At 42.7% G+C, this 15,782-nt stretch overlaps 1 protein-coding gene across 2 annotated transcripts; it reads right to left on the minus strand.

The window, feature by feature from the left end:
* Positions 1–154: 154 nt before the first annotated feature.
* gyg1a (glycogenin 1a) lies at positions 155–15,039 on the minus strand. Of its 2 annotated transcripts, none has more exons than XM_040136777.1 (7): positions 14,895–15,039; positions 10,160–10,295; positions 9,788–9,962; positions 9,199–9,361; positions 7,276–7,402; positions 5,930–6,167; positions 155–2,598 (listed from the first exon to the last, which is right to left on the minus strand). In XM_040136777.1, the coding sequence occupies exons 1-7, from the start codon at positions 15,022–15,024 to the stop codon at positions 2,431–2,433; spliced, it is 1,137 nt and encodes a 378-aa protein (XP_039992711.1). In that variant the 5' UTR covers positions 15,025–15,039; the 3' UTR covers positions 155–2,430. The 2 variants fall into 2 exon arrangements, with proteins under 2 accessions (XP_039992711.1, XP_039992710.1); XM_040136776.1 differs by having other exon boundaries at positions 10,160–10,298.
* Between the last annotated feature and the right edge of the window lie 743 nt (positions 15,040–15,782).

Consider the following 15,782-nt stretch of genomic DNA (forward strand, 5'->3'; position numbering starts at 1 on the left):
AGGCATTTAAAAGACATTATCTTGGGCTCTTGTTACAACTTGTTATAATAATTTTTCAGAATTTTGAGATTTTATTAGGAAACAAATTTAGTTGCAGACCTACGTCTGGTCACTAGGATAGTATGTAATAAAAATTAAACACGTGACAGGAAGGTCGGATATAAGGTGGTTTTTGACCAGTTCTTTATTAGCACTTTAACAGGGATGGACAGTTAACAGCTAGGGAACAGGACAACATTATGTTCCACTTCCACCATCATGCTATGCAGGATTTAGCAAACAAGATTAATAAATCACGCATGGACTTTTCTCTCAACCTTGTCAGCTTCTTGTAGAAAAATGTATAGTGGACCAAGGAGTGTATTTTAAATTATTGTTAGAAGTTGTTGCTTATAGTTTAAGAGCACACAAGCTGGAGTGAAGTAAAGGAGGTATTCGCAACAGGAAAGGAAGGGCTCAACAAAGTTAAGTCTGTTGTGCTGATAGCAGCAGTTACAGTAAATTAGGTTTTGTAAACAGTGAACGGCAATAAGGCAGCTGGTTATACTACAGACAGGAAGTGATGAAACCCAGGTCATGGCACAAAGATACACTGATGTGGGTCTGGCAGGCACATAACATGCAGGGCACATGTGCAGATGACAGATTTTTAATCCCAGTATTTAATCCCACACAAATACACACAACACTGACTGACAACATCACTTTAGGATGTGGGTGGAACAACTTCATTACCGACCCACATTTAAACTCTGTGCCATGCAGATACAACACGAAAGGCCTAGCCCTAATACAATACCAGACAATACAAAGCTGAAGTCACAGGGAGCTGGTGGGTGTCGGAGGCACAGGTAGGGACTCGGGTGAGGTGAACACTTGTCAGATTAAAGTGAGATTGTCATAACTGTCTGAAAAGGAGAGCATGGGCTGCAAGAGGGGATAGAGCCAGTTTCTGCATATTTACTTCATAGTGGTTTAGGTAGAGACTTATTGCAGGATAGGAGTTGTGGTGAAATCCAGAAACAACTTTTAAATTTACCGATTTCCCTTCAGCTACAGGCTTAGCCCGCACTCATTTTTCTTCAGTCTCTGTTGTTGCTGAAATTTTCCACAGGTTAGGAAGACTCAGGACTATGAATATGTCTCCATCAGATGCACAAGAACACTTAAAAGGAACAGTTAGACATTTTGGGAAGTCCGCTTATTCGCTTTGTCGTCGGGAGCTGGGTGAAGGGATTAGCTATATGACACTACCACCAGCAGCTTAGCACGAAGACTGGAAACGGGGAAGCTGAAAAGTTCTGTCCAGAGGTGACAAAATCTGCCTACCAGCAATTCTCAAGCTCACCAGCTAAAATTCGCTGTTGAACCAGTGTCTATGTGCCGGACTATTTCTTGGCCTGGACCAGTTGCTAGGCTCAGAGGGAGTTATTGTGTCTGGCCAAGAAATAGTCCTGCACATAACCATCCCCTAAAACAGCAAATTGTCATCCGTTTTTGTACAGATCAAAAATATATATATATATATACACAACATGTTAGTTAGTGATGTTTAGAGGAGCTGGTAGGTGTATTTTGTTACCTTTGGACGGAACCAGGCCCCATTTGTAACCACAGCACTCCATACTTTGTGATTCTGTCACGTAGCGTTGCACTGATAAACTTTTCCTTGTTTTGTTTTTTTCCCCCCACAGCAGTGAATTACATCTCCAAAGATATTTCATGATCTCACAAATGTTTACTTTCCTAAATTTAAAAAAAAAAAAATGTTTGCCCGGGTCAAAACCAACATTTCAATTCAACATTGGCACAGCCTCCGTCTATCACAGCCAACAGCTCAGCAGAGACCAAGTGCAGAGCCGAGGGATACTTTCAGTGGAAATACGTATAAACAGTGGTTGTGTCATTCTGAGCAGACAGTAAGCATTTGTGGGACTAAACAAACATGCTTGAAGATGTAAGCTGGATAATGTTAGAAAAATAGCGTTTGGATTTTTTCCCGCAGCAATATGTGAGCAAATCAGAGTGATGCGCACAGCGCTGAGGTCGCAGATGGGGCAAGCTGTTTCCTCCTGTTTCCTGTCTTTATGCTACGCTATGCTTCATATTTACCATACATGTGAGAGGTATCAATCTTATCTAACTCTAAGCAAGAATGCGAATGACGGATTCCCCAGAAATGTCGAACATGTCCTATAAGAGAAAAAAAATGAATGGTAAGAGTGCACGGGAACTTAGACTCTGTCATTTATACGCATACCGACAGGATGCAGAGGGTGAGGCTGAAAGTTTCACAGAGGCATTCATTCAGTCACCTGCTGATCAAGCCCTTGTGATTTGCTTAGTGATGGTTAAATCCACCACCCACACATGGCTTCAAATGGTTCTCTCTCTCTCTATCTCTGTCCGTCGCGCTCCCTCGCCTGACTGCTACTTCAAGAAGGAGTCGAGCTTTCGCTCGATGTTGGCAAAGGAGTCATCCCCTAAGTAGTCGATCTGGCCCGCTTCCCAGCGCTGTTTCCTCTCCTCTGATGAAACCTTCTGGGGAGGAAGAGCAGAGGGCGCTGGCTGCTCAGTCACATCCTCATGAAGCTTACCCTGTGTCACAGACAAGAGAGAGAAAGCCCAAGAATGAATCTTTAAATAAAGCTAGAGCAATACTTTATAAGGACTGGTTTCCCAAGTTCAGCTATGCTTGGCTTTCCCCTCAGCTGGAATTTCCTCGCAGGGGAATTTGCTCTTTTCTACACTCAAAACACAATCAGAATGTGCAGCAATTTCGTCACAAGAGTCAAAGTGCAACAAGATATATTACAACTCACTTGCAGCAGAAAAAGGAGTTGAGTATGTTTCTAAAATGTCAGTTATTTTACGTAACATGAGGAGGCAGAAAAGCCTCCTAACGTGGGTGTGCAGAAAAAACTAAGTGAACCCCTTTGGAATGATCTCGTTTTAATTGGTCATAAAATGTGATCTGATCTAGATCTAAGCCACAAGTAGAGTCAATGTGCTTAAACTAATAACACACAATTATAATCTTTCATGTCTTTATTGAACACACTCCATTAAACATTCACAGTGCCGGTGAAAAAAAGTAAGTGAACCGTTGGATTGAATAACGGGCCGAACCTGCCTCCTTGCATCCTTAACCTCAAATAAGCACTTAGATCAGACCTGCACAACGTTCGGGAGGAATTTTGGACCATTCTTCCTACAGAATTGCTTCAGTTCAGCCATATTCTTAGGACTTCTGGTGTGGACGGCTCTCTGAGCTCATTCCAAAACTTCTCTACTAGGTTAAGGTCTGGGCTGTGACGGGGCCACTCCAAAAGATGGATTGTCTTTGTTGGAAGTCCTTCTGTTGTAGATTTACTTTGATGGTTAGGGCCATTGTCCTACTGCGTCACGCGACTTCTACTGAGCTTCAGCTGGTGGACAGCCACCCCCGACAATATCCTGTAAGACACCTTGATAAAACCTGGGAATTCATTTTCCCCTCGATGATGGTGAGCTCTCCAGGCCCAGAGGCAGCAAAGCAGGATCAAATCACGATGCTCCCTCCACCATATTTCAAAATTTTTTCCCAGTAGCGTTGTGGAGCAGCTCTGAAGCTGCTCTTTGGCGAACTTCAGGTGGAGCGGTGATGGGTTTTTTCGGAGAGCAGCCGCTTCCTCGTCCTGTCCTGCTGTGGACACCGCTCTCCATGTAACCATGCACCATGATCGACAGAGATGTTAACCAGCTCCGAGGATTCCTCTCAGCCTTTAGCTGTCACTCAGAGTTTCTTTTTTACCTCACTGATCATTCTGTGTTGTGACTTTGGAGTCACAACACAGAACGTAGCCACAGAACTAAATGGTTTCCATTTATAGACAGTTTGAGTGTGGACTGCTGAATATCCAAACTGTTAGAGAATCCTTTGTAACCCTTTGATCAAAAGCCTTCTGAGATCTTTTTTTGGGAAGCGTGGTTCACATCAGCAGATGCTTCTCGTGAACAGCAAACTCAAAATGTTTGAGCATTTTTTACATGTCAAAGTAGCTCTAACCTCCAGTCGAAATTTCATCGACTGGACTCCAGGTTAAATAACTCCTCACTCCAATTAGCTTTTGTTGACGTTGTTAACCTAGAGCTTCACATACTTTTTTCCAACCAACACTGTGAGTGCTTGAACGATGTATTCAATACAATGATTTGTTTGTTATTAGTTAAACTAGATTGTTTTTGTTCATAATTGTAACCTAGATGAAAATCTGACCATATTTTAAGATAAATTTATATATAAATGTAGATAATTCCAAGGGGATCGCTTACCTTTTCTTGCCAGAGGAAGTGCAAGTGAACTACAGTAGAATACAAAAGTAAAAATCCCCTCCTGACATATAAAAATGCTCTACTTTGAGTATTACTTTGCGTCTGAAAAATACATCTACTCTCTCTCTCTCTCACTGACAAACACAGAGTTTATGAATGTACAAATATTTTTCATTTTTGAAAGTTTAACTGCTGGACACACGTCTCAACTTCACAGAAAGGTCCATTCTCAGCGTATGTGAATGGAGGCTTCAAGCATCCCCCGTTAGACTTGTGTAAGCTGCACATTGGATCGCGGCTAGACCAGCAAAAGGTGAAAAGCAAAAGGCGAGCAAAGAGAAATTTTCCTCCTTCAGCAGATGAGTTCAAAGGTCAAAAATCAAAGTGAAATAACAGTAAGAAAAACACATTTTTGAGTGGGTCGTCGACTATGTATATTCAGACAAGAATTAACAAAACCTTCCTGTTACAAATGAAACATTTGAATCAATAAGCAATAAAACACAGTCATTGGAGCATTGCTGCAACCACCAAACATGACCACTATCTTTAAGTGGCAATTGTTAGTTAATGTCAGCAAACCTTGGACAGATATTGTTGCGTAACACTCACTGATTAGGTTAACTGAGTTTCCGCTCGGTCTCAGTCAGGTTGCTTAAGAGTGATGTCTTTATAGCAGCTGACTCAAGAGAGTTTGGGGAAATGACGAGAAATTCATTGCACCATTATGCTGTAATTGTCTCTCTTGGCACACAGTCATCAGCATAAGTGGCACAGTATCACGTTAAACAATTTAAAAAAAAATTAAACGAGTAGAGCTGACTCTACATCTTCAGCACTTTATCATTATCTTTTGAAAAATAGTTCTAAATTTCAAAGTTTGCTTACTATACAGATTGTTTTTTTAAATAAATAAATCAAACAAAAAAAACATAAAAACTTGAGTCTGAGCCAGTGCATGACTCAAAAAAAAATGTCTCCACAAAGCCAGGGTTCCCGTCTCTACAAACGTGTCAGTGTGACACAATATAGCAGAGCTTCAGGCAGCTGGGCAAAGCCGCAGGTTCGACAGCTATCTTTTCGTTTGACTAACCCACAACTATTTTACTACGGTGCTGTTACAACAGACAGCATGGCAACTTTCCGCTACTCCGTTAGGTGCCGAACGGCCCTTGCCTCGAACCCTGCGAATTTCACTGAAAACAGCAAGCTATTCGTGAGGCCAAAAAGGCCCTACTGACTGGCAATACCAGCGGCAACATACGTGACTTTTGGCAACAGACTGGTGCCTGAGGAATGTGGAACCTTGTTACTGTGACGACTAAAGCTAGCCAGCAAACATACGGCACTTTCGCAGCTTGGCAACTGCACCCCATGATAGATTCACACACCTGTGTGGCAACACATGCCAGAGAAATGAGTGTTCACCTGGCGATCAGAGGTTGCCACACAGTCAGGACATGACAATTGGGCAACACAAACACACACACACACGAGCGCACACATTCACAGCCATCCTCGTCTATGATTTAATACACGCATACACACCACAACCACACCTGAAACTGAACACCCTTCTTTCACACACACTCAAGCACCGCGACTGCTGACATACGTTCTCGCTCGTCTCTACGAAGCCGCTGTTGAAGGGCGTCTCCTGGTAGGCCTGCTGCAGCAAAGGCAGCACGGACTTGGCGTACAGCTGCCACCACATGAGCAGGTAGTCGGGGTGCAGGTGGCTCAATTCCGGCGACGGGGAGTGACCTTTGACCTCTCCCCTCTCAGCGTCGTAGGAGTAGTTCCACGGCTTCACCTTGCCCAGGAAGTGCACCACCTTCGCGTCATGGCCGTACCTGTCCAAAAAAAAAAAAAAAAGGTGACAGGACAGTGAGATGGCAAAAAGGATTGTGAGAGAAAGAGGAAAAAGATACAAGGACGGGCTGAAAAATAATAATTTGTCAAGAAGCCTAACTCAGTATTAACTTCAAAGTACTCGCCGATTGTTGTTGCAGGCAACACTACTGACTGGTGAACATGGTACAAATACAATTTTCCCCGTTACGATATAAGAGGACAACTCTGGCCCCTCTGATAACTGGCCCCCGGGCATATGGCACTTTCACTCCTTCAGTCCGACGGGGCAAAAAACAGAAGTGTTCCGATTTAACAGTTAAACCGGGCCATATAATCCAGGTCAATCCAAAAGTGAGTGCGCCCAAAATGTCATAATGTAATAATCCCTCATTCCACAGGAAATGCTGAATTTGAGCCAGGAAGTTGGTCTGTAAACTGTGAATGATGTTTAAAACTGGCAACTTGGAAACTAATTTTACCGCCCATTTCTGTTTTCCCCTCCAAAAAAGCTCGGCTAACCGGCGGATTTGTTTAAAAGCCGTATTATACCGTGCCTGCTCGGGTTTCTCGCCCCATCCGACTTCTAATGTAAAGTTGCCCCGCTCCCTGAGCTCAGCTATTAATTTTAAAAAAGTACAAAGTAGGACAAAGATATCAATCATGATACAAATGATGGATAAAAATAACTTAGTAATACCCACTTTCTAAGAATACTTGCTGAACCGAGATCCTCAGGAGGAAACATACAGTACAGATTTAAATAAAACAGAAAGCATACAAGTGTCTGTACTGCAGTTCCTCTATTTTGAGGCGTGTTGCGGCAGAATGTGTGCTCTCACTTTCAGCGGCTTCTTGTAATTCAACACCTACCCACCCACAGACACACACACACACACACTACAAATGCAGTGGAACACGTGATTTGACCCTGGACAAGCTTTATGCCTCCTAACACACAAACACACTAAAGTTAAGCTTTACAGGGAAAGCTACAGACTTGGGGGCAAGAAGTGGGCTAAAACTGAACACGTGTTGGAAATACATGGATGCCTTGTGTGTGTCTGTGTGTTTGTGTATGCGCGTTTTTGTTTCTATTAATGTACTGACTCTTTGAACGCTGGCAGGTAGGAGTAGATGGAAATACTGCTGAGGTTGTAGATGAAGGGAAGGTGTTTGGAAATATCGGCCGTCGCCCAGGTGTTAAAGAAACTGTTGAGAACCCCCTGATCTCCGCCTGCAGACAGAGACAGACACACACAAATATCCTCAGAAAAATAAGTTTGGACATAATCATCGCTGGTGAAAGTAAAGCAACATGATAGACTGTTAGGAGTTCCGGTTTGGCCTGTCAAAGTACACAAACACTTACCTTATCTACCTCTTATTTACGTTACCGCTCTTCTCTTGCTGTTGAAATCCAGTTGGACACACTACAGCACATACCTGACTGGTCAACAGCACGCACGCACATTCTGTACATTCCCGCAGACTGCGTCCTTTCTAGCCAACATGTAAAAATAGAAACTGAAAAGGAGTGTTGACAATGCTGCGAGAGGATGCTGCGTACAGTGAGGGCGCGTGTGGCGAAATCCATGGACACACTCGCAATCACTCCATCAAACAGATGGCAGACGTGTGTGGCACAGAGCTGGCAGGGTGACAGCACGGTCAGGCCGAGTCAGGGTTAAGATTAGGACATACGCGGTGTTTGGGTGTGCGTGGAGAGAGACCGCGGTTGCTAGGACGTCCGGAGATTAACCGCGTTATTCAGCTTCAAACTTAGAATTTTTCCTCATCAAAAAAATGGCTGTGATCACACCTACGGTTGATCTTCTTTGGTCTGGGCCACAGCGGAAAAGTACGATGCTGTCTCATACTTTTTTCAAGTTCACACTGCGCAATCAGAGGGAGGGCTCATAAACAAAAGTGGAATATAGTCCTATAGCCTTTAACTTGTTTATTCAAAATAAACTCTCTCCAGCCTGTCATCCTGCACAGTCAGAGTTTAGTGGCAGTCCAAGTCCCTCTAACTTTGGTGAGGCAAGATGAACCTCGCCTTTTCTAGTGTTCACGCCATTGCCAACACACACAGCCCAGCCCTCATGCATTTTTTTTGGGGGCATGAGGGTTCTTCTCATCCCCACAAAATGCTGGCTTCAAAAATGCAAAGACTGCATGGAAGTCATTCAAGTCTTCACTCAAAAATACCAATATTTTTAGGCACTTAGCTAGCGGCATGGCTCTAAGAATCAGTCTGTCCACCGCATTGAATCGAACTGAAATATCTCAACATTTATTGGATGGATGTCCATGAAATTTAATATGGACAGAGGATGAATTCTACTGACTCCGATGATCCCCTTACTTTCCAGCCAGTGCCACTGTCAGGTCAAATTTTGTGTTTGTCCAATAGTTTGGCTTATGACCAAACGCCTGCAAAACTTGCAAAACGGCCTGAGTCACACTTAACTTCACATGTATGTTTTGCCAGAGATTTTTAAAAAGGATTTTCCAAGTAGAAGAAAAAGAGGACATTAAGGCTTACAGATGAGTGTGCTCTGGGGGTATGGCTGCCTTCATAGACAGGCTTTAACACTCAGTAATGGTTGTTGCTGCTGCTTGCGTATGCCAAATCAGTTACACACACAGTGCTTGAATTTCTGATTTCAAGCTTCTAACAAGTGATTGGATGCGGGTGAGCAGTAAAACCAAACCCTCCACGATTCAAAAAGTACTTCCTGAGGACCTATGTTTGAGGTCAGACACACGATGCCCATGTTATTCAAAATTCTGTGTATCAAAGCAGTTAAGGAACTCATTATTGTTCCAGACTGTAGTCTGCCTTTTTATATTTTTCAACTTTCATTCTTCTTAATAACTGCTGGCTATCAGATATCAGAAACTGTGTCCTTATACTTAAAAAAAAACATTTGGTGTTATTTCCTCTAGATTCTTTTCAGATCATGTTCCCACTTCTAATGAGCATCCAAAGGCCGGTGAAAGGAAGAGATCAAAACATTCAGGTCTCACCGTCAAAGCTGCCGTTTTCGCCGCAGAACGCGAGCAGCTTCTCGTGTGTCTCGTTGGACGGTCTGAAGACAAAGACCCCGGAGTTGAAACAGTCCGGCCAACCGGGATCTGGTGCCGCAGACAGCTCCTCCCTCTCAAAGAGTTCATCTACATTTGACAGCACCTAAATACATTAAAATAGCTTTCTCAGGTATATCGAGTTTCACTTATCAATATGATTAGAATTTGCTGAAAAATGCAGGAATGTGAGGCAAAAAAAAGTTACACGAAACATTTCAAACGTTTAAACTCAATGTCATATATTGTGCACCTAAAATATTATAGAGGAGTTCTGGTCTAAAATCTAGAATAGGTACTCTTCAATATTTAATTACAATGACAAATGCAAGAAAAAAGTGCACTCTAGCTTCTCTGATTTTTGACTCAGAAATCAATATGAAAAATGAAAAAATTAATAAAACATTGACTGTTTTCGGATGTGATCGAAGGACAATGACCTGCAAGAGCAAAAACAAAACTGCTTCTCAATTATGAGGGGATTTTTTTTTTTTCTCTCCATTGTTTTCTTTGTTATCACGTTGTTTCTCACCAGCGTGTCTGCGTCCATGAACACACACTTGCTGTAGTGTGTGAGAGTCCAGCAGTGCAGTTTGGTGAATGTGACTCCCAGGTCCGGACGCTTCATCAGGGCCAGATGAGTCGTATCGCCCGAGTCCATGATGTCCACCACACACACCTCATCGAAAACGGAGCGTAGTGCATCCCTACCACACACACACACACACACACACACACACACACACACACACACACACACACACACACACACACAACACATGATTTGGTTAATGTGTAAGCCGGATAAAATGTGTGTCTTCCAGCTAGTGTATCGAGGGAGAGAGAAAAAATAATGGCTAATGAGAGGCCATTTCTTTCACCCAGTGTCACTGATGTGTGTTACCTGCAAGGTTCTGCAACATGAGGTCCTACGAGTGCAACCAGTTTCTTGGTTGTGTTGTGGTTTCGTAATGACTGGCCGAGAACCATTGCTCCCTTGGCGTAGCTGTCGTTTGTGGCCAACGTCACAAACGCTTGGTCTGCTTGAACACACACACACACACACACACACACACACACACACACACACACACACACACACAAACAGCCATATGACTGGTTGCACAAATGTTATCATATCTACATTTTTGTCGTATCTCTATTAATGTGCCTCTCAAAATCTCTTATTAGCTTTAAATATGGATGTATTGCACATTGTCTTTTTCAAAATAACCACATTTTATTAGAACTCTGAAGGTGTCAAATATCACAGCTCATTACAGAAGAGTGACCAAACCAATTTCTGAGGTTTTTGGTGAAACTGACAGCAGCTATGGCCTGACAACAGCCTCACATCTTCTAAAAATAACGCAGGCAAAGGTTTTAACTGACTCAAACTATGTCACTGGCCTTTCTGCCCACAATGCACATCATAATCAATAAATTACACACTGAACTCTTTATAACCTCTTCCCTCCTAAGGGACACTCGGACTCAACCAAACTTTGATGCCCACTGCAGCTTGAATCCCCATAATGTGACGCAGGCAGGGGTCACAGCCAAGCTTGTCCCTTGTAAGGACAAGAGCTATTGATACCGTACGTTGACTGACAGCAACAAACACCAATCACATTCATGCGCAACAGTCATGTGCTTGTTCCACATGAACCGATTGGTGTGGCAGAACACCATTGAGGGGAAAACTTTATTTATAAAAGATCCCCTGGTGTTTCCCCGACTCTCCTGCGCGCCGCTTTTGTTGTCAGACTTACTTCCTGTGCTAGAGCATTAAAGTAAAGGATGACCTTTCAATGCGGGTGATTAAGATAAACAAATCGACAACAGTTTTGTAAATATACAATTTTCTTTGTTTTTATTACCTTTAAAAGATAATATCCCTGCTTCTCACATTGGCTGTTGCAGCTTTGTTTGAGCATTTATATTTACACCTGCTATTAAACCGAGTAAACTTTAATAGCAGATGTAAATACAAATGGTAAGAAAGAAAATATGGTGTACTCTCCACCATAAACTTGTCAAACAAACCATTGGTGCCTCCGTCTTTGAATCTGACAACAAGCTACATTCAATCAATGCACTTTTTTCTACTTTTCCTCCGTAACAAACAGGAATCAAACCCTCACACCCACTGTCCTGTCCAAGTCTTTACTGTAAAACCCACTGCACCAGCACCGGCACGTCCCCTTCATCTGCAGGCCCACTCTTCATGAAGCTCAGTGTCTGATGGGTTCCCCATGCAAGCATTAACAACAGCGGGGGACACACTGTGTCTGAGTGAAAGTAGGCCCAGAGCCAGCAGATAGCCTTCCCCAAGCTGAACGCGCGTGGTGTCGGGGGGGCTTCCGGGAAACTTGATCGGCGTGGAAGTGTGATTCAAGGAGCTAGAAACTGACTATCAAAAGCGCGCGAGGCCCGTGTCGCCCGCCAAGCCCGTACCGGAAAGCTTGCGTTGTGCTCCCGCAGACACATCTGTGGCTACATGTGGACACATTGTGACTTATGCACCTCTGGGTCTGACCTGTTTCCCAATTATGAGCGCAGATATTTACGAGCAACAGACTCCAGGAAACCATCTCAAAATGTACATATTAAAATGTATACGGCGACAACATAATCTGGAGTGAGTGTGCTGGTTTTAAGATAAAATGGAGTATCCCCATGACTAATCTATACTGGGAAAAACATATATTTTCATATATTTCAATGTCAAACTTGTTTTATGGACATAAAATGCACAAAGATAACATAAAAAGTGTCCCTCTTCTAAACTACATCAAGAAATAAAAGCACTGTTTCCCATATGTAAGTACATATAAATATGTTGCCTGATACGGTTACTTTTATAAATACTCTCCTATAGAGTAACTTCTCTATTTTTTCCTAGGTCCCAGGTTAATAGTAATACTCTATAAAAGGTGTGACACTACGAGCCTTTTATAGCATTAGGGGGAAAAAAAAAAAAAAAAAACAGCTTCGAGGTCACAGGCTGTGGAGCACGTCCACACAGAGAAACTGCGTCAAGTAAATCAAGGAGCCCGTATTAACCCCGGAAGTCAATGACCTCTTCCTTAAAAAATAAAAGTGCACATGCGAGAAAGTTTAATTGAAGAACTGTTCGAGATGGTTAACCACATAAGCCACTAACCCAAACGGTCTGTGCTTTTTTTTTTTTTTGGAAACAGCCACATTATGGAAATCTGACTGAAGTTGTACGTTTTTTTTTTTTTCAACAAGTGTGCACAGGGCCATTATTGTGCGCTGAACAGTTACAATGACAAAGAAGCAGGGGTTTTGTAGCATGTGGGTACACAGGGGCCGGATTAAACATTCAGGGATCCCTGGAATAAAATTGGCCTGTGGTCCCTTATTGATCCTTGATCCTCTCCTACTGCCTGTGTGTATCTCTTAATAGGGCTGCAACTTTGCGATTGTTTTCGTTATCAGCTATTATTTTCACTGCCGATTGTGTTCTCGATCAATCATCTGGTCTTGAAATAGAAAAAAAAGGGCCATCACATTTGCCCAAAACCTGAGGTGATCATGTCGATATCGCTTGTTTCTTATGCGACCAACAGTCCAAAATCTAAAGATATTCAATTTACTATCGTAGAGGACAAATAAAAGCATCCAAAACATTCCCATTTGAGAAGCTGGGAATAGTAAAAATATGACTCAAACGATTAATCAATTATCAAAATTGTTGCATTTTCAGACAATAGACTTATATCAGAATCAATTAATCAGCTAATTGTATCACCTCTAGTTTGTAATTTCATTAGTCCAAATTTCTTTAAAAATATACACTATAAATGGAATATAATTTGAAATAATACCGCTCCCAAAACTAGATTTTATTTCAGGGGTAGTCTACAGGAAGGCATCTCAAGATTACGTAATACCTCAAAGGATATTTCAACATTTTGGGAAATATTCTTCTTCACTCTCTTGCCAAGAGTTATAGGAGAAAAGCAATACCACTCTCATGTTCGTACTGCAAACATGTAGCAAAAGCCAGCAGCTGGTTTTTCAGTCTTAGTGCTAAGCTAAGCTAACTGGCTTCAGCTTACATTGCAAAATCATTAATGCCAGTAATGTCATGCGAGTAGTTTTCACTTGCCCAATTTGTGACCGCCAGATATGCGTAGTCACAATCTACACTTCCACTTTGACTTCACGCTGACGGTACGTTGGCATTTGAACACTACTCAGACCGCAACATTAGGCTTAGACCAATAAATCAGCCGGGCAAAAGTATCATCACGGTGGAAGTCAGTGCAGATCAGATGCGAGAGATATGTCTGAGGTAATTCAGAAACACTTACAACACTGACAGGTTTATTTTACAACTTTAAAATGTCCCACACCGTACACATCCTGGTCACAACATCTTCAACAACCAAATTTGAGCGATCCCGTTTAGAGCTGCAGCAATTACTCAATCAACGGAAAAGGAATCGGCAACTCTTCTGATAACTGAATGATCGTTCTGGTCATTTTCAAGCAGAAATGCCAAACATTTGCAGCTCATATTTGAGAAAGAGTCTTTCTTTGTGGTACACTGTAGTTAATTGAATATGTTCAGGTTTTAGACAGTTGGCCGGACAAACCAAGACATATGAAGCCGTCAGCCATATTATAACAGGCATTTTTCACTATTTTCTGACAATTTATAGACCAAACGCTGATTCGGTGAATCAAGAAAATGATTGGCAGGCTAACTGATAATGAAAATAATTGGTAGTTGCAGCCCTGATCCTGCAGTAGCAGTCTAGGACAAGATGAGGTGACAAAAATCTATTCAAATAGCAGCATTTTATTAAAGCAGAGCTGCAAGGATTAGTCATTTAATCGATGAGTCAACTGACAGAAAAATAGTCAGCAACTATTTTAACAATGCTTAAAATAAAACTGCTTTTAGTTATTTTGTGAGCCTAGAAGACAAACATTTGCTGGTCCCAGCCTCTCAAACGTGAGGATTTAATGCTTTTCTTTGTTTAGTAATGATAGTAACCTCAATAACAAACAAAGCAAGACATCTGAAGATGTCACCGTGGACTGTGGGAAATTATAACAGGTTGTTTTTTTGTTTTTTTTCACCTTTTTGTTATATTTTATAGACAAAACAAATGGATTAACCGAGAAAATAATCAGCAGATAAATCAATAACGAAATAATCCTAAATTGTGGCCCAGAGGAAAGCTAATATATATTTTTGTATAACAGAATCCTCTTCAAATGTTTTTCCTTTCACACCTTTGCCCTTTGTGTTTCTCAACACTAGCTGCGTTCAAAACGGTTTGACTTTGAAAACTGCAACCGGACGTGCTCTTCTTGTTCCTCGCGAGCTTTACTCTGGTCCAAACCGCTGCAGCAAATCATCAACTCGTCAACTAAAACCCACGGTCGTAGCAACATCTGGACGGACGACACACACTTATCCCCCCCCCCATCTCTGTCCACATGAGAGCGGCGGGTGTTTTCCGCAGCGTTTAATAAATTCGCGATATTTTTGGGAGATGAGGACCGGTCGCGGAGCCCTGGTCCGGTCCGGGGGTTGGCCGTGTTCCGGTACCGCTGCGGCGGCGGCGAGTGTCGGCGGAGCCCCGGCGTTAACTTACCCGACATGGTGCGTGGAGGAGAGTCAGCCCGGGGGTCGGGGGAGACGAACGGTTTGCACTGCGAAGGGCAGAGACGCAGCAGCTGAGAGCAGCCCAGCACAGGAATCAAGTCCCACATTTTCCGGGTCATGTGACAGCTGACACGCCCCCTCCCCCCCTCGCTCTCTCTCTCTCTCTCTCTCTCTCTCTCTCTCTCTCCACAGTTCAAGTTGACATGTGATGGGAAAAATCCCAAACATTAGGCATCCCTCGTAGGCCTTTGTGCCCCAGAAATGATGGTGACACCTCAAACCACTATTGGTTGAAGTGTTCAGATCTTTTACTCGAGGAAAAAAAATAACCCCAGGTGATCAGTAATATATAATTGATCATCGTTTAGTGGTCATTGGTGTAATCGACACTTTAACGTTGCAGCTGGTAAAGGTTTTAACTACTCAGGATGGCGCTGGGTAGTTCACTCTATAAGGGTTTGGAGGTTTAGATTCCGTATTCATCTCGCAACCCGGATCCTGACAACGAGCCCAAACATACAGCCAAAGTCACAAAGAACAAGGAGTCCCGCAGCAGACTGTATGGGGCCCCCCCGACCCCCGAGTCAGTCTGGGATCACAGGAAGAGACCGAAAGACACTGAGACACTGTCGGTCCACAGAGGAACTGAGGCAAGTCCTCCGGGAGACTTGGAACAACCTACCTGCGCAGGTGTACCTGGGAGAACTGGTACTGTTTTAAAGGCAAAGGGAGGTCTCAGCAAATGTTGATTTCATTTAGTTTTTGTTTGTTTGTTTGTTTGGTTGATTTTTGTTTTTTTACTGCACTTTCTGTGATCAAATAAAACTATTCAGGCAAGCTCACTTTCCTATCAGTACTGTATGTCTGTTGGTTATAT

Source organism: Xiphias gladius, chromosome 10, assembly GCF_016859285.1.
Source record: "Xiphias gladius isolate SHS-SW01 ecotype Sanya breed wild chromosome 10, ASM1685928v1, whole genome shotgun sequence".
NCBI lineage: Eukaryota > Metazoa > Chordata > Actinopteri > Istiophoriformes > Xiphiidae > Xiphias > Xiphias gladius.